General features: G+C 46.2%; 4 protein-coding genes across 4 annotated transcripts; 2 read left to right on the top strand and 2 right to left on the bottom strand.

The window, feature by feature from the left end:
- The first annotated feature begins 3022 nt into the window (after positions 1-3022).
- Positions 3023-6274, top strand: LOC108105515 (HEAT repeat-containing protein 6). Its single transcript, XM_017212140.1, has one exon. It carries the CDS (start codon positions 3085-3087, stop codon positions 6214-6216), a length of 3132 nt encoding a protein of 1043 aa, XP_017067629.1. The 5' UTR covers positions 3023-3084; the 3' UTR covers positions 6217-6274.
- A 997-nt stretch (positions 6275-7271) lies between these two features.
- LOC108105519 (retinoblastoma family protein) lies at positions 7272-11231 on the bottom strand. Its single transcript, XM_017212145.2, has 8 exons — positions 10740-11231; positions 10541-10680; positions 10282-10470; positions 9866-10220; positions 9469-9800; positions 8575-9310; positions 8085-8453; positions 7272-7967 (listed from the first exon to the last, which is right to left on the bottom strand). The coding sequence occupies exons 1-8, from the start codon at positions 10926-10928 to the stop codon at positions 7737-7739; spliced, it is 2541 nt and encodes an 846-aa protein (XP_017067634.1). The 5' UTR covers positions 10929-11231; the 3' UTR covers positions 7272-7736.
- Positions 11232-11835: 604 nt separating this feature from the next.
- LOC108105539 (proline-rich receptor-like protein kinase PERK10) lies at positions 11836-14491 on the bottom strand. Its single transcript, XM_017212171.2, has 2 exons — positions 13354-14491; positions 11836-13289 (listed from the first exon to the last, which is right to left on the bottom strand). Exons 1-2 carry the CDS (start codon positions 14418-14420, stop codon positions 13208-13210), a joined length of 1149 nt encoding a protein of 382 aa, XP_017067660.1. The 5' UTR covers positions 14421-14491; the 3' UTR covers positions 11836-13207.
- Positions 14492-15898: 1407 nt separating this feature from the next.
- LOC108105473 (vesicle-trafficking protein SEC22b) lies at positions 15899-17985 on the top strand. The gene is made up of 4 exons (XM_017212085.1): positions 15899-16332; positions 16393-16502; positions 16757-17058; positions 17150-17985. The coding sequence occupies exons 1-4, from the start codon at positions 16258-16260 to the stop codon at positions 17296-17298; spliced, it is 636 nt and encodes a 211-aa protein (XP_017067574.1). The 5' UTR covers positions 15899-16257; the 3' UTR covers positions 17299-17985.
- Positions 17986-18011: the final 26 nt, after the last annotated feature.

Raw genomic sequence — 18011 nt, forward strand, 5'->3', positions numbered from 1 at the left:
GGGAAAACTTCCGAATTATATTAAATTCAAGTTATAGTCTTAAGAATCCCGTCTGCTGCGCAGCCTCTGGTCTTTCACTCGACTAGATCCCATTCCGGTCCGAACTCCTCTCGGATTCTCAGTTCTCGAATGCTGTACACATCCGTATCACCTAGTCGAGCGACGTGGTCGGCATACCCTAAATCCGTATAGTATGTTTGGCATGTGTGTACATACATACACCTACATCTGTGCACCGAGCAAGTGATAAACGCGACTTCCTTCGCACATACCGTGAGATTTATACGAAGCGGATTCCGATTAAACATATTTTTATTTTTGGGTATAATTCTTGTGCCAGAAATCTAAGTACAGTGCATCTCACATGAAAACTAAATACGTATTATTCTGAATTACAAACTTTAACTGCAAGACAGCTCTGGGTGTGGGAAATCAAGATCAAGCAGTTGATCGGTGCACCTGTTGCGGCTCATCCATGGAATTCTAACCACGTAGAGATTACGGCGCCCAGCACGTGGTTGAATATAAATCTAATCGGGGTGTGCTAAACGGTTACAATTCCAATTCATTACCACTCCAAACTTATTGTTCTCAGATTAGTCATCCAAAAAGTATGCTAACTTTGTACCTTGTCCCAAAAAGGGTTTCTTTGGGTTAAGGAAGGACATTTTGAATTGCAGACATATATACAAGTAATAAGAGATCATCAAAGGGAAGTCCCCACTAGATCTATACAAAATAATCCAGATTGCAGAGTCCATGGAAAAACCCTGACCAATCGGCCTAGGATGTGATTTATCATTAGATGGCAGATCTTTGAAAACAATCGTGGGGAGCAATGTCTTTGTTTTGATTTACCGCGCATAAGGCGGTGTATATAGACATTACGTCATGTTTGGGGATTCGTGCAATGTAGAACCACAGTATTCTTTGATATCGATTATAGATGGTACAAAACTGCTCTCTTAGTCGACCAACGGGTGAGTCAGCTATCAGAACTATATGCTCGAATCTGGAACGAACTTGAGAACAATAGAACATATATATATACTCACAGAGCACCTTTAGTCTCGTCTGGCCGCCGTCTAATTAGATCTCCACGCGTCTGTTCCGGATCGAACTACTTGGACATCGCCCCTGACCTCAGATTCGCTGGCTCTTCCGATTATATTTCTGCGCCTCGAACTAATCTCAAATGACGTACTGAACTACAAAAGTGAATGATCTAAAATTAAAATCATACCGCTACAAAGTGGCCATGACAATGATGAGGTGCACCGTGTTGGACCTACGGTCTCTGCATCGCGGATTTTGTTTCCGAGGGGCGTACGGCGACGTACCATAATTGGGGTCAATGGGGTTATCAATTTGGAACGGTAGGACGAATGATTGTAGTCGCCCGCGTTCATCGCAATTCGGGACTTGAATTTGAGATTCGTATTTTGATGGAGCTTGCTGTGGGAATGGGGAATTCGGGGTCGAAGATTAAAGCGATATGTTGTAGTTCTGTTTCAGGGATCATCTTGATCTTCATTAAGTATAATGTATTATATATATTATAACCATTTTAGCCATCAGTAGGTTCTAGAAAGAATCATGATAATCTGACAGACGGTGTGACCTACGGCGTTGCAATCGCAATCTGTTTGTTTGTATAGCCCTAAGCAGACAAACACAAAACCTTCACATACATCCACTGTGCGCTCAGCTCGCTGACCACCACAATATAGCAGAAACAATAGGAACAATCTGGGTAAACATTGATTCCCAGCCAATCCTATCTGAAGATCGTTACTCGACATACCTCGATAGATAAACAATGCGGCTCTCGACTCTTGACGCACTTGACTTGATCATTAGTCTGCGTTTATTATGTTATGCATAGACTGCAAGAAATATCTAGTGACTAGAAACTTGAAAACTAAATGTATTTCCAATCAAGTTAATATAAGTTTTTATCCGATGATAGAATAATGTATTTTACACGAAAACCAAATAGTTAATGTTCTCATTGACTTGTTAATTGCTGCAGGACCTTTGCTTTCCTTTTGTTTAATTTTCCTAAGAATAGGGAGTTGGAAGACCGCCGTGATTCGAACCATTGTAGTCCTCGAATTGTGTCAAAACTCAAGTAGCAACAAAATGTTTACTTGGTTTTTCATGTCATATCTGCTGCTGTTGCCATAGTCAGAGCGGGACGGGTGGAGGGGTCAGAAAGAGGGGGCGCGATGGCGGCACGCCACCAAAGTCAGTGATTGCCATAGAAATATAGATGAGATAGTCCGACGTTTTCAAATTTGCTGCTGCGCAAAAAATTGCATTAAACTTGAACCAAATTTTGTCTATTAATTGTCAATTGGCTTTTTAAGAGCTGGATTTCCAAAGCGTGCGACCTACATATATATACGTACGCATTTATAATTATTAAAAGCTGGGCATTAGCCAACAAAGGGACTTACATATGCACATATATATGACTATATTGTCGTGTAAGGTTCTTTTAAATAATACTCAATGTCTGTAATTGTAGTCAATAGCTAACTGGTCATTAAAACATGGGTAACAATACGAATAATATATCTATCGTAAGCAATAAATAATAGCAGAAGAGCAGAAAGAGTCGATTAAACGGACGAGTGTATGTATGTTAATATATGTATGTATAAAATACTTGGAAAGCCTCTTAAAAATATTGCATATGTCATATCGCTCATACGCCCCGTCGGATTTTTAATAATTTTGAGCTGAAGATAAAGAGAAAGTTTGGGCTGCTAGTGATGGGTTTCTAGAAAGTTCTCTTGTTTGCTGTTGCCAGGATATTGTGAATGCAAACAAAACTGTAAAATAAAATAAAGAATTAAGTAGGAAAAACAGAAAAGTCCATCAAAAGACGTTTTTAAAAGTAGTTTAACATATGCTACAGTTGTTATTCTCTTTTCTGACAATTAACTGACTGATTTAAAAATACTATAATTTAAAAAACATCGTACGTAGCTTGATAGCTGCCTGGTCACACTGCGTGGATGTCATCGGAACTTATCGCACAGTCGATAGCTTAGTTAATCTTGTTATCCGATAGAAGATATGGATCTGCGCCGGAAGCTTCTAATAGCGGAAGCTGCAGCGGATCAGGACGAAGCGAGATACCAGGCTCACTTGCAACTCGTCGGAGAGCTGCACCACCAGCTGGGCATTCCAGTGGGCGTGGCGGGGGAGCGTCTGCAGCAATTAATCGCAGAGGTGCGAGCGAGAGGGCACCACGACCTGTTGAATCTTTGGCAGCTGTGGTTTAACGAGCTTATCCAGAACAGACAGATTATCCTGGTAAGATCCCATCTGCTTGTGGATGAGCTAATGGCCGTAGGACAGCAGGAACTGTCTGCCGAATCCCTTGATCTGCTACTGACCCTGCTGAAACTGACGCCCAAGGAGAAATTGGCTGGATTTTGGCCTAGGCTAAGCGCATTAGCCCTGTCCAAAAATGTGGATGCAGCTCTTCTGCTTCTGCAGTGCCAGGAACTTGTGCTACTCGAGCTGAAGGAGACGCCGGTGGAATGCAGCCACACCCGCAATCTGGCAAACTCTCTTATCCAAATGCACTTTGACGGCTGCTGGTTGTCCGCCAAGGAGGAGCAGCTGGCCCTGCTGTTAGAGCACAGTATGCAGCTGCTACAGAAGTTGGTGACGAGTCAACTGGACTACGCTGCTGAAAGGGTCCCAGAACTAATGGGCTTGATCCAGTGCTACCTGCAGTACGGAGCTGAAGGGGAAACTCTACTTAAGCCCCGAAAGTTTCCCCCCGCTCAGCAGTCGGCTGCCTATGAGCAGGAAAAAGAAGTTGTGGAGCAGCCAGCCGCCCAGCATTCGCGCACATGCGGCCGCAAGAATAAGGTGCGTAAAATGCGGTCGATTGCCAAGCAGCGAAGTCAGGCGATTGGTGAACCCCTAGAGGCCAACCCACGGGACCGTCTGCTATTGATGGGTAACCAAGACTACGGCTGCTTGACTGGAGACTCGGGCGAGAACTGCCTGCCCTCCGATACGGAACAGCAGGCAGAAACTAAGCACCTCCGGCAGCAGCAGGCCAAAGTGAGAATCACCGCCCTCCACTTTTTAGGATCCCTGACCAAACAACTTCCACGACGCTCACTGTACGGTTACTGGTACGTCCTGTTCCCCGACGGAGACTCGGGTGGTAATCGGCATCTGTTACTCGTTGGTCTTAAGGACACCAATTCTCGTTGTCGTGCACTGGCACTGCAGTTGGGTGCCCAGCTGCTGTACGGATCTAAAGGATTTCTTAGCCAGGCCTGTTCCCGCGGACCCAGCAATTTCACGCCCTTCGCCGTCAGCCTGGCTAGCTCTGTGCTCGTCGCTTATCGAACCTTGAGCGCCGTTCTGGAGCGGGAGTATACGCCGCCTGTGCTAACGCAGTGCTTAAAATGCCTGGCCGTTTTGGTACAGGCCACTCCCTTTGATCAGCTGGAAATGGGGTTTGTCTACGAGTTTGTGGGTCATGTCAAGAAACTGGCCAAAAGTGAAGACCCTACGATCGCTGTGTCCGCTCTGCTGGTCATGGAAATGCTGGTGGGCACGGCCAAGCTTACGCCGGAGATTGCTAGCTCTGTCGGACTAGCTCCCAGCCAAAGGAACCTTCAATTGGAACCAGCAGGAGCAGTCGATGACTTCCAGGAGCTATGCGACTCGGATGCGGAGGTAGAACTTGAAGAAGAGGAGGAACAGCCGACGCAAAAAAGTGAGGTCAATCCCGCCAGCACATTGTCGCCATCCGTTCCTCGCAACTCCTGGTTACTAAGACAGATCCTTCGAAACCTTGAGGCTCCCGGAACTCCGGTCGTCGTGCGTGTGGAGAGTTTCCAGGTGCTTCAAGCCATGGCAACGCATATTGGGCTTCTGCGAGGACATCAGGACCGTTTAGCTAAGGTGTTCTCTGCCGGTTTGAAAGATCCCGCTTCTGATGTAAATCTATATGCCGCCCGTTGCCTGGACTCAGTGGGTTATCAGTTGGGCAGGCTGCTGCCGGAGATATCAGAAAGGGAGCTGCAGATATCGTTTTGGCTCACCCTTCTGCCCGACATCTACGAAGCCTATAATACCGCTGGGTTCTCCCTCAAGTGTGCCCTCTGTGACGCCTTGTCTAACATGGGAGCATTCAGCTTTGAGAGACTATCGGATGGCCAAAGGACCGCTTTGCTGGCTTTCGTAAGTGGCTGCGCCAGCGACGATCACGAGGAGCCGTTGGTCAGAGGAGCAGCTCTTCGGGCTATGGCCGTCTACGTTTTGCATCCGTCGCTGAAGACAGATTTGGGCTTTGTGGAGAATGCAGCGGAGTTGACTTTACGCCTCATAAGTGATTCCCAGCTGATCGTAAGGATCAAGGCCGCCTGGGCCCTGGGTAACATCAGTGACGCCCTGGTGGGCGGCATTCCCAACCAAACCGAAAGGATTTCTGCCGACCTCATGGGACGCCTTATTCAGGCGGCTTCTAAGAGCTGTACTGATAACGATAAGGTCAGGGCCAATGCAGTTCGCTCCCTCGGGAATCTCTTGCAGATCCTGCAACTTCATCCCTCGGATAACGGTGAGCAGATGCAGCTGGCAATGGCCAAGTTGCTGGACTGTGTACGATCCTCGGGCAACGCCAAAGTAAAATGGAACGCCTGTCATGCTATCGGAAATCTAGTAAAACATAGGGCCTTTTTCGCTAGCAGCAACTTATCTGGGATCCTCTTCCCCGCTCTAAGTCAACTAATGGTGCAGCATGCTAACTTCAAAGTGCGCACCAATGCCGCAGGAGTCTTGCTCCACGTGGAGCAGCGTCAGGATCTGGGCACCCATTTTTCGTTGGTGTGGCGTTCGCTTCTGGATGCTCTTGAACGCTCAAATGCGCTGGACAGCTTTGAGGAGTACAACCACCGCGATACATTGCAGCAGCAGCTCTGCCTCGCTATTGCCCACCTACTGACGCTGGCCAAGAGCTCGGATCTGCCGGCGATGAGGGAGTTTCTCGAGGAAGACCGCCTGGAGGAGGTGCGGGCTACGTGGCGCCGCGTCGCATTTCGCATTGTTCCCGAGCAGTCTGCACCGCTCTTTACCTGCAGTACTTTATTGGATCAGCGCCTCCACCCGGAGGTCAACACTCAGCAGCGTTGCGCACTGGCCTTTATAACGAGCACACTCCGGCTAGATCCGTAAAAACACCCAAATCCACCCATATTTCCCTAATCCCTTAAATAAAATAATTATTTAAAAATCCTTTCATGTTTTGCCTTCATAACAAATGGCAGGATTGCCAGACCTCAAATACCACACGATCAGAAGTATTCTGGAGGTGTTAAACTTTGCTAATTGTCCGACCAGCGCAGCAATCGTTTGTTACCCATCTCTAATGATGGCTTCCTGCAAAACTAACGGTAGTCTTCCAACTTGCCGGACTCCTATTGGTCGACTGGGGAGGGGAAACACGCTAAGGGCAGCCATATTGAAAAAAAACAGTTAGTTTGTTTTGCTCCCAGTTGCTTTCATTCACCTGCTACTTTTTCTGTTCGCCTGGTATCCCAAATCTGAAATCCAAGCAAATCGACATCCAAAAATGCCGTCTGGCGACAAGAAAAGTGCAGAAATTCAAATCTGAGTACCAGGCGAACAGAAATTACAGTAGGTAAATATTTTTACTCCCAGTATTTTGTATCCACCTGCTATGATTTCTGTTCGCCTGGTACTTAGATTTGAATTTCTGCACTTTTCTTGTCGCCAGACGGCATTTTTGGATGTCGATTTGCTTGGATTTCAGATTTGGGATACCAGGCGAACAGAAAAAGTAGCAGGTGAATGAAAGCAACTGGGAGCAAAACAAACTGTTTTTTTTCAATATGGCTGCCCTTAGCGTGTTTCCCCTCCCCAGTCGACCAATAGGAGTCCGGCAAGTTGGAAGACTACCGTTAGTTTTGCAGGAAGCCATCATTAGAGATGGGCGACCAGCGATTTTTCTTCATTACATCAGAGATGCGCAACTCTTTAGAAGTACTAGGGATTTTGTTGCTGACAAGCGTTTAGCCATCTCTGGTCAGCCTTAAAGTATGCAGGGCCATCCTCCAGTTTTGTCAGCTGACACCTTGTCTTGGTTTCTGTTCGCCTGGTAAATAAAAATCATAGTTCCAGCAGGTGCTTCAGGAGCATATTGACACTGGAAAGGTTCCGGAGGTGGCTACCGATTTGTTTTTCGTTTTTAAAAATCAACACAATCGATATCAATTTTTAAAAGGTGTATTTTTTATATAATTTTATATATATAATGTAGACTTTCCTTAATTGATTTGTTAGTGATCACAGCCCACTCCGAGCCTTACCCCGGTTAGTTCGGGGTGGATCGGGGGAACTGCGACCGATGGATGTGTGTGGTGTTCAGGTATTTACTAAAATTCCCTTTAAATTATTGGGTGTTTACATATATTGTATAATTATCATATGAAATATATGCTTGCTGTCATTGAACAAAGTATAAAAGAGATGTATACGATTGGTTGCGGTTGCTTTTAAGTTAAAATGTCAATCTAAAGGAGTTAATAATTAAAAAAAAAAACAATCATAAAATAGTCGAACGTGCGCCGGTGAAGCCAGCATGTAAGAAGCGTGACCTTCGGCGCCAAATTTTTTTTTTTCAGTTTTTTTGTTGTGATAACCTAATGTCTAAGCTGCCCCCAAAAACCCCATATCTACGTCTCGTGCTCTCCTCCTGCGCCCGGGCCGCATCCCTCGGGCGACACAGCGGAACTCTGCTCGGTGGACTGGAGTTCCCGGTCGTCCATCTCGGCCTTGACCTGGTTTAGGTGCGGCGGCAGATCCCGCACTAGGCGCTTCGTCTCCGCAATACCCAAGCCGGGCTCGTCTCCAAAACTCAGCATGCGCTTGCCTCCGCGTACCTTTTCGTTCATCAGTTGAAGGTCCTTTGGGAATGATGAAATTATTACGTAATATTCAGCGGAAGAACTGGTGTGATCAATGCAGATTTGTAATCTGCAATTTCAGCCCTAATCTGCTGAATCCCTCCAAAGGATACTTACCTTAGCGGGGCTGTGGTAGAACCTGTAGACCATCTGATTGGGCGACTGCTGGATCTCGTTTTTGGGCATCTGCGACACGAAGAGCGAGTGGTTCTGAGTGACCTTCTTGGGCTGGGCGGCCCGTTCCTTAGGGTGAGGGGAGAGCAGTAGGTCCGAGGCGTCCGGCGTTACCTTTAGATAGTCGATGGCAAACTGCCGAATCATCGGCACGTATATGTTGTTGTAGAAGTGAATGATGTCCTTCACCTTTGGCTTGCCGTCGTCGCTAATCCCGATAAACACCTCGCGGTAGACGCTGTTCACCGCCTGCGGCTGGTTGCGATATGCCCGCATAATGTCACTGAACTTGGGATCCTCCATTCGCTTTACCTGCGGGGTACGATAAAATTAGGTCTTCATCTCAACATGGAAGACCTGTGCTCTACGTCCATACATTCATTGTATAAGACAGTGAATCGGACAGAGACAGAAAACAAGCAGTACTACTCACTCTAATGTAGATATATATTGCACACATAATATTTTGATCGAGGTGACGGTCCTTCATCAAGTCCGTCTCATGGGTGATTGAGTGTTCAAAGATGTGCCAGATGCACTCGGGCGTCTTCTCGCAGAGTCCCAGTTCCGAGCAGAGCTTCTGGATGCGCAGCCAGCCAAGCAGATACACCTTGCGCAAGAAAATCTGCAGGGCGCCGGCGGAGCGGTCGCGGTTAACTACGAACGACGTGGGCAGTGGCTGCGGGGAGGAGGCGATCATGTCCCAGACAGTCGAGTCCCGCGCCCAAGCTAATCGCTCCAGACAAGTCTCCTCGATGGAGTTTAGGTGCTTGATCAGCGAGCGGTTCAGGCAGCCCTCGTGCGAGCCGTGTCGTACCACGATCTCGATTATCTTTTGAAACTCGAACGGACTAATACTTAAACAGTCGAGTACCCACGGGAACTTGAGCTCCGTCTCATAGGCCTCCAGCACCAGTTCCACGCAGCAGGCCATTAGCGTGATGTTAAAGATGTCCAACGAGATCTTCTGCACCAGCAGTCGCTTGAGATCGATATCGGGCTTGTTCCGGATTTCCGCTTGCAGGATCTGGTCTAGCAGGTAAAAGTAGAAGGATTTGGCCAGTCGAAAGCGGCTCTTCGCTTCTGTAGACGGATACTTGGCGAGGAATTTCTGCTTGATATCCTCGATAATGTTCAGCAGCTTGGCGATCACCTCCTCGCCTGCTTGCCTGCGGAGAAGAATAAATATTGAATAATCAAAGTTTGTTTACACTTGTTATCGACTTGCGTCGATTTGTTTATGAAGATAAGGAAATAAAGCGGCTCTCCTTTACTCTTCCCGCACAATACGCACAAGTTTTTTAATAAAATCACTCGGCTCACTTACTTGACGAATTCCGTGGGTTCGGTGATCCGTCCGAAGGCGCTAAGCTGCTTAACGTTGTTGGTGGCATTGCGGACGGGCTCGAATTTGTCCCCAGCCATAGCCGGCTGGGCGGGCAGGTCTTGTTTGCGGGTAAGCGGGGTGACCGGCGGACGCAGGGACTGATCGTTGAGCCCAGTATGGTCCCCTGCATCATAGGCACTCAGTATGCGCTCATCAAACTCCCCCACACTAAGGACATACTGCTCGTAGCTAATGTTAAGAGACTTAAGGTTGCGCTCGAAGTTCTCGTTAGCCAGCAAACCCAGCATGGTGTCCTTGTTGCCGTAGATGGTCTGTACGGAATGAGAAGATGACAATTAAATTGGTTTCAGAGGTTCAGACTTCTCAGCACACCCACCGAAGTCTTAAAGAAACTCGACATTATCTGGCGGAAGGTTGTGGCCTTCATGGCCTTCGCCTCCTCGGTCATGTCGCAAAAGTAGGCCAAAATGCAGTGTTGCTTGTGACGGTAGTCCAGCTCCGTCCAGTTGCTCGGCAGGCCCTCGAACTTGGGGTTGATGAGATCGGTGCGCTTTTCGGCCAGCACATTGTTGTATATTAAATCGATGCAGCAAATCATCAGGTTGAACGAGGTGACCAGGTCCACGGTGTTGCTGGGCTTTTGGTTCTTGGCGCAGAGGAACAGGCGCCAGCAGATGTCGTCTAGCTTGATGTATGAGCACTTGCCATGAGCATGGTTACCATGAAGCGAGCTGTTTCAAAAAAGAAGACTTGCAAATTAGGAAGTGGGGTCATGGCTGATGATATACGTACATGTACTTGGAGTGCTTCTTCTCGTTGGGAGGACACGAAAAGATCTTATCAAAAATGGTGCGAAACCGCTTGTACAGAGTGAATGTGATGCTGAACTTGCGGTCCAAGACTTCGATCTCGTTCACAAACTCCTGCGGTAGGTTGGCCATGTCGCACCACTGTTTGATCTTGGTCTTGAAATCGTATATGCTGAGAAATTGGATTTAAAGGTATGGTTATTCCACACAGTTACAAGCTGCAGAAGCTAGCAAAAACCCACCTCATCTGGCAGCAGCGCAATAAATTATTCAAGGACACACAGTTGCCCCTGACCACTGCATTTTGGCCAATAACCGTCGGCGTGCTGGATCGCCGGCAGGCAGCATACAAGGCACAGCACAGCCAGTGAATAGACTCACCCTGTAAGTTAGGAAATGGTTTGAATAAGGAACGACTTGGTTTTCAAAACGCGCACTTACCTCCAGGGAACACCTCTGGGACACCTCATGGTACATTTGGTAGCCTTGCAGCTCCGTTTGACGGTCCATGTTAAGCTCCCGGCACAGGTTCGTATATTTCGCCTTGGTCATCTCCTGTCCATCGTCGCATGCTGTCACCGATCCGCTGACAACCTCGGCGCCCAGCTCCTGCGGCTCGGGCTCGCTCATTGCTGTTGCTGTTGTTTTCCCGGCTGAATGGAGATGTTTTCCACCGCTGCCGCTGTTTCCGTCAGCAGCCTGGAAACGGGAGGCGGAGGCGCTGGCGGCGAGGGGTTGGAAACCGGAACGTTGCTGTGGGCGGTGTGGACTTTTCGCTAGTTTTGACTTCTAATGGATGCCGGATTGCACTGCTCTTCCAGCTTCGCTCCTCACGGACATGTAACTGATTAATTTAATAAATCTTTCATTAAATTATATAAATATAAATAGTTTCCCGCCGAAACGACTTCGGGCAATCATATCATATCGATAATAACGCCTGCTGGTATCTAAGAACGATTGGCCCGATTTCCGATGACTATGTGACTCTGTGCACTTGAGTGTGTGTGTGCAATACACCCACCTTGGGAGGCACAACAATGAATCAAGCGAGAAAACAAAACAAACACCGCTGCAGTTACCTACGACATTGCTCGTTTTTTTTTTTTAACATAGATTAATATAATAATTATTTTATAATTATACTTGCCATAGAAAAAGGCGGGAAAGCGAAGAGGGTTGCCAGTCGGGTGCGACAGCGGGAAGATTTTCTCACCGAATCACGAATTTTCGTCACTTCGGAGTTATTTTTCAGTTTTCCCGCACTGTATTGACTTTCAGTAATGAATGTAAACACTTTTACTTCTTGATTATCGCGAAAATCACTCCGCATTTGCAATTTTACCTCGACGTGTTCTTATTTTCACAGACGATCTGGCAACACTGCAGGAGCACCACCCAGCTGTGGGCTAGTGTTGGTCAATGTCGACAGAAATCAGCTGTGAATGTTATCGGTAATCGATAGTTAAACATTTAAAAATGAGCTGAATTAAATGAGTAATTATAATAATGGAAAACATAATAAAACGTCCCCTAGTTGCATTGCTCGAATTTAATATCCAGAAAAATGATGTACTCCCAGGTATACACATGTACTTTGATTTACTTAATAATTCACATGATTTTCTTAAACTAAGCCACAACTGAAGGCGGGCTCCTGGACTGCCTAGCCAGGATTTGGAAAAACCTGTGTCGCCGGTTAAAGGCGGCCATTAAACCCGCTTTTGTGGACACCTCGTTAGTCCTTTTAGAATCCGTATCTATGATGGACCTCTGGCTGGGACTAAAAACCACTTCATTCTCATCCCCAGCCCTTACCACCTTTGACAGCATAATCTTGCTCCAGATAAAGGTTACACCGCTATCGCCGTCCGATTCACTACACAGCTTGCCTTTGGTCATCTGAGGCGTCACCTCGCGATCTTCCCCCATCGCCTGTGGCTCCATAACCGTGCTCCAGGTAAAGGTTGCAGTGCTATCACCGTCCGATTCATAATTGTGTGTACTCAGCATGTTGAACCTCACTTTTTTGACCTTGCCCATCTCAAGCGTTACTTGATCATCTTTCACATCCACACTCCCCATCACCTGTGGTTCGAAAACCTTGACAATATACGTCGCACAGCTATCACCATCGCATTCGCTCGGCTCAGCAGCTTGGTCGAGTCGCTGCAGTATTTTTATCAGTTGGCTGGCGGACACTGCGTACTTTTTCTGTATCCGCATTAGCTCCACGTCGAGTGCAGTCTTCTGGGTCCTGGTAAAGGGGTCCTCCGTGCGTATGCTGTGTTTTCGCTTATACCACCCAAGCACCTCCCGATTGCCCTTATGATCATCTTCGTTGGGCTCTGCGTAATGAATCAGCCGCTGAAAATTCGGACGCGGAGTGCCCACACCGCAAAGATCTTTAAAATATTCGTAGCTGCTCATCATGGAAATTTCTTGAATCTTAAATGGTTTACTTTTTTGCCAAAAATGTATGCTCTGTTTACCTTTTCAAGTTATATGGAATTGAATTGTTGTATAAACTATTGATTGAAGGAGCAGGGCAATATGATTGAACTTAACGTTCAGATTTACAAATAGGATTGGATTCGATGTGATTTCCATTCCAAGTCAATATAAATACAGTTCTCTTTCCAAAATGGTTTACTCGGATGGTGTACTTAAATACAAACAAATTTAAATTAACAAAAAAAATAGTATTAATCGACTTCCAGACTTTAGTGAAATGTTAACCTATGACTAATTTGATATTGTACTTGGGAGTACAAAAAATAATATACAATCGAATATAAGGGGCCAGTGATGGGATGGTCTAGTAAGAAAGCCTCCTTCGAAATTGGCTCGGTTTCATCGAGGAAAACCTTCTCTTTTGGTTTGCGGAATAAGGCAGTTGATCTGCACGATCACTCCCGCCAGTCGCCGATGATTTGGGAGGAAGGCACCAGTTCAAAGCGGGCGTTGCTTAGATGCGGAGGCACACCAAATCTGGAGTAAGTTCCAGGAATGATCAGCATCACTAAGATGACGAAACGGTTTCTTTTTAGCTTACCTTGGTCGGAAAAAGGGAGCTGGTTGGCTCGAGAGCTTGGTAATGGCCGGATAAGTTGCAGTTGCTTTGGGCTTGATATCCGGTTTAACCTGCTGTCTGACTGGAGCGGTGCCCACATCTACGCTGTCCAGGGTATTTCTTACCACGAACTGCTGCCTGGGCTGGGAATTTGAATGAGACTGGGGATTGGTTCGAGCCACAGGCATGGGCATGAAACGAAACAGGCGGGGAGTGGAATCGTCATGTGGGACGTCATCACTAACAACTGCATCTTCTCCAACATCTCCGCCTCCAGGGGCAACATCACCAGCTCCTACCTCATTTACTCCGCTAGCGGGCGGAGTAAAAACGGCAGCCAGGCGTATAGGCACAAAGGCTGGGAGCCTGACGCTAATGGGTGTTCCGGAAGGCAACTGGGGAATCGGTGGTAGAGCCGGAGCTGGCATTGGAATGGGAATTGGAATTGGGCGCGGTCGAGGAGGCGGCGGTGGAGGAGGAGGTGGCCTTCGTGTGGTGGTCTCCTCTGGAGGCGATGTTGTTGTCGTCGCTGATTCCTGTTCGACCTCTTTCCAGGCCTCCAGCAGGGTCAGGAGCTCATCCTTGCTCATGTGGCCTAGGCCAACGGGGCTGTAAGCCCACTCGCCCGCTCCGAACCCACCGGCAACACTATTCCAACCTAATGGGGGCAGGTGATCTACGTGCTCCAGCGGAGCTTCGTATAGGGATCTTTGGGGACGCGCGAGGGGCAGCTGCTGACCGTCTAGCCCATTCCACAGGATCAGCAGAAGAAGACCAAGTAACGTCGCTCGAGTTGATCCTACCATGACTGACTCTGGATTGTGAAACCTCTGGGCGGAGCAGTCTCTTATATACCTCCCTCCTTCCATCAGAAAGAGGAAGAAGGCCAAGACTAGCAAAACGGAAGTGCACGCATTTGGCAGCGGGTGAGCCAATACACGAGCAAAATGGGGGTTGACTTTGATTATAGATGGATGTAACCTAGTTTTAGCGTTCATCTGAGAACTGATGATATTGCACTTCAGTAGAATGCAAAAAGGCTTGCACATAAATTTAAAATATGCGATACCTAACCATTGTAACAAAATAAAAAGCTTATAAACGAAACTTAAACTTTGAAACCTTGAACATATTTTGAATTATTTTAAATTAAATTGTACTATAATTTCGTATTTCATACAATACTTTTTTTAAGTGCCCAAACGTACTTCCCTCCAAATGCACACGCACCTCCAAGTACCACGGATAGTTTAATTGCCCAGCCTGTAAGTCCCTGCTTGGAGGCCGGTTTCGCGGGCGAACCACTTTTCCTTTTCGGGCCAAAACTGGGATATCTATCAATGGCCACTGCGGGCGAAACCTGTTGGGCCCACTTTGGTCACCGACTTTTGGGCGGTCGCTTGTCGAGGAAGCATCTGAGCAATGCGTTCGTTTCGGGCGCACTTCCTGTATCCGCAGTCGCAGCAGCGATCAAATGGTAACACGTTAAAATAGTAGGTGAAACAAGCTTAAAAAAGCTTTTAAGTTCCTGTGAATATGGCCTAGTAACAAAGACGACAAACTCCATAAAGGTTCTACCATTTAGATTCGAAAATTTCGGATAACCTTTCAGGTTTAAATGCGAATCGATTGAGGATGAAATAACGAGCTCAACGAGGAATGACATTCCCTTTAGCGTATTGTTTTTCGTGGTGTAGTGGCCAAAAAAGCGTAATTGTCAAAAAATCAAGTATACGCCTTCATTACGCATTCATTTGGAAATGGGGAAAAGGATAAAAATTAAGATTTTTAGGTGTGTAAATAAGATTTTGCTGGATTTTTAATTACAAACCTAACCAGGCACAACATTCTACATTTGGTCAACTTTTGGTTCGTTATAAGCCACCGTAGTAGTTCCTGGGCATAAAATCAGGATAGACCAATTTCGCATTTTCGATAAGGGGTCAAAATTTGCGAAAAATGACCCAAATTTGAAATTTGAACCTGTGAAATTTTGATGGAAATCAAATTACGAGCTCAACGAGGTATTACATTCCATATTCGGACCATTATTGGCTAAGTAATGAGTAAAGCACTATAACACTGTTATCAAATTTGAATGTTAGTTTCATAAGAATTAAAATTCAAGCCCAACAAAGTATTAGATTCCATATTTAGCCCACCTTTGGCTTTGTTATGGACAAAATACTGTAATTTTTATGGGGAAATCGGGTCTAATCAAATTTTGATTATTTATTAATTGGTAACATCATTACTTTTTCAGTTTCAGATGCCATTCGATTGGGAATTATTTTATAAACGCATCGGAGGAAGAGTACAAAAATCTCTGGCAACCATATTCGGTCGGATTTTAACTATATTTTAATCGCGATAATATGCAAATATTAAAGCATAAATACTTTTTTGAAAAAAAAAATCGTTTTTGTTTCCAGCTCTAATAGCTGGTATATTTAATGGTATTTTCAAGTAGACCATCAGGGTAGCTGTTTATGGTATATTTTATACTTTTTGGTATATTTCGGTGGTCACACCGGTGACGTGGTTACATTGCAACAAACATTCACAGAAACAGAAACCCCCCAATCCAATCCACCCGCGACGTTGCAACATAGTTTTCATGGTACGATCTAACGTACCAGGTAATAATTTGAGACAGACTCCATACAGGAATCTGGGGAATCGGAGGAAAACTCCAGAAAGCACCGTCTGAGCTGAGAAATCGCTGGAAGACTTGGGACGCCCTGACACAAACTTCCCCCTTGGACCGGATTAAAGCCACATCAGAAATAAGTAGCAGCCAACTGCTAACTGGAGGCGGCGGCAAATTAAAGCCGTGGTTTTGAAACCGAATTTCGCGGATAACCGTAACTAGTATCAACCGGAGCCATGGCGCTGTTGACCATGATTGCCAGAGTCATTGATGGCCTCCCTTTAGTGGGTACCATGCAGGATGACGAACAGGTAAACGCCATTACTTTCTAAACCGTTCCGCTCCCGCAAATTAGCCACTTTCACTTCCAGAGCGGCCGCAGCATACTGGACTATCAAAATCAGGCCAAGATGCTCTTCCGTAAGTTGGGTACCCACTCACCGGCACGGAGCAGCATCGAGACAGGACCCTACCTATTCCAGTGAGTATACAGCAATCTCTGAACTAGGAAGCAAGGAATTTGGCATTCGTAATACAGTTGAAAAAGAGAGCGTCCCTTCAAAGACACCTTTCATATAAACTTTCGGCGAGGATGAGGAGTTTATATAGCTCCGTAAGCTCTATGAACGCCTTGTTCTTAATAAAATTCGTCCACGTAATATGATGAAATGCACCCAAACCTAACCCAGATGATGCAATAAGCAGACTGACTATATCAATGCACTTTCTTTATAGCTACCTAATCGAGAACGATGTGTGCTACCTGGTTATGGTGGACAAGATGTACTCGAAACGACTGGCCTTTAATTACCTTGAGGACCTGGCCCAGGAGTTTCATGCCAACTACGGCCGGCGGGTCAATTCTGTAACAAGACCATATGCATTCATCGAGTTCGACGTGTACATACAGAAGGCGAAAAAACAGTTGACCGATCGCAGACGCAACATCAGCAGCATCAACACGCAACTGCAGGATGTGCAGCGTATCATGGTCCAAAACATCGACGACGTGCTCCAACGTGGCACAGTACTGGCGGGTAACTATTAGATAAGCACTATGACTATGTCCGCTTGCTTTCTATGCTCTCTATTTCTTGCTGTCTAATCGCAATCTGTTTTCCCTTTCAGAACTTGACACCAAGACGCAGAACCTGTCAATGATGTCGCAGAAGTACAAGAAGGACGCCAAGCTGCTCAACCGCAAGTCCATGTACGTGAAAGCGGCGGCCGTGGGCACCATATTCCTAGTGTTCATATTGTACTTCTGGGTCCTGTAATATTTGCCTGCAGCTCCATCCGTGTGTTTGGCCAACGTTGGCCACTTGGAGCGGTGCGTTCTTTGTTATATGTTATATGTCAAGCGTCAAAGACGCAAGGCCTAGAGACATTTAGATAACGCATACACCTGAACTCCAGAATGCACACATACTACACACCCCTATACCATGCATACATATATGATTCATAATCAGGCGAAAAACTGAGAAACAAAACACCTTTTGACACGCGCACCGCTTCCGAGGTTTGTTTAACTTCTAGCATTAACTTACCTTTTGCGTTATTTACGGCCTTGGATTCCATTAACTATTAACTCCCGGCCGCCCTGGCCCGTTTCATTTCGCTTAACGCTCCCTTTGTTTGCGCAGGTTTTCTGCATATTTGATTACGAATAGAGTCTAATTTAGACAACCTTTGAGCCAGGTCGGACGACGACTACGACCCAAATCTGTAAATTATAAACGCCGATCCGCGTATGCGTGTGTGTATGTGTATAAATGTCTAGATTGTAGATGGATCGCTGTGCCGATAGATACTGGCCGCACAGCGAATCAGGCGAGGGTGATTGATACAAACTGCAAAATTATAGCAAGGAAACGAAAAGAATCGGTAACAGTTTTAGGCAATTTATATGTAGTAAAATAAGGCAAATAAATAAATTTACATTGTTTAATAAAAGACAAAAACTGTGCGCTCTACAATACCCATAACC

Source organism: Drosophila eugracilis, unplaced genomic scaffold (genome assembly GCF_018153835.1).
Source record: "Drosophila eugracilis isolate 14026-0451.02 unplaced genomic scaffold, ASM1815383v1 contig_2167, whole genome shotgun sequence".
Taxonomy (NCBI): domain Eukaryota; kingdom Metazoa; phylum Arthropoda; class Insecta; order Diptera; family Drosophilidae; genus Drosophila; species Drosophila eugracilis.

Coding starts and splice junctions, on each gene's coding strand:
- LOC108105539 (XM_017212171.2), bottom strand. CDS start 14,420: ATGTGCAAGCCTTTTTGCATTCTACTGAAGTGCAATATCATCAGTTCT. Junction 13,290..13,353: donor GCTCCCTTTTTCCGACCAAG/GTAAGCTAAAAA, acceptor AACTTACTCCAG/ATTTGGTGTGCCTCCGCATC.
- LOC108105519 (XM_017212145.2), bottom strand. CDS start 10,928: ATGAGCGAGCCCGAGCCGCAGGAGCTGGGCGCCGAGGTTGTCAGCGGA. Junction 10,681..10,739: donor CCCAGAGGTGTTCCCTGGAG/GTAAGTGCGCGT, acceptor CCTAACTTACAG/GGTGAGTCTATTCACTGGCT. Junction 7,968..8,084: donor TCTACCACAGCCCCGCTAAG/GTAAGTATCCTT, acceptor TCATTCCCAAAG/GACCTTCAACTGATGAACGA.
- LOC108105515 (XM_017212140.1), top strand. CDS start 3,085: ATGGATCTGCGCCGGAAGCTTCTAATAGCGGAAGCTGCAGCGGATCAG.
- LOC108105473 (XM_017212085.1), top strand. CDS start 16,258: ATGGCGCTGTTGACCATGATTGCCAGAGTCATTGATGGCCTCCCTTTA. Junction 16,333..16,392: donor CCATGCAGGATGACGAACAG/GTAAACGCCATT, acceptor TTTCACTTCCAG/AGCGGCCGCAGCATACTGGA. Junction 16,503..16,756: donor ACAGGACCCTACCTATTCCA/GTGAGTATACAG, acceptor CTTTCTTTATAG/CTACCTAATCGAGAACGATG.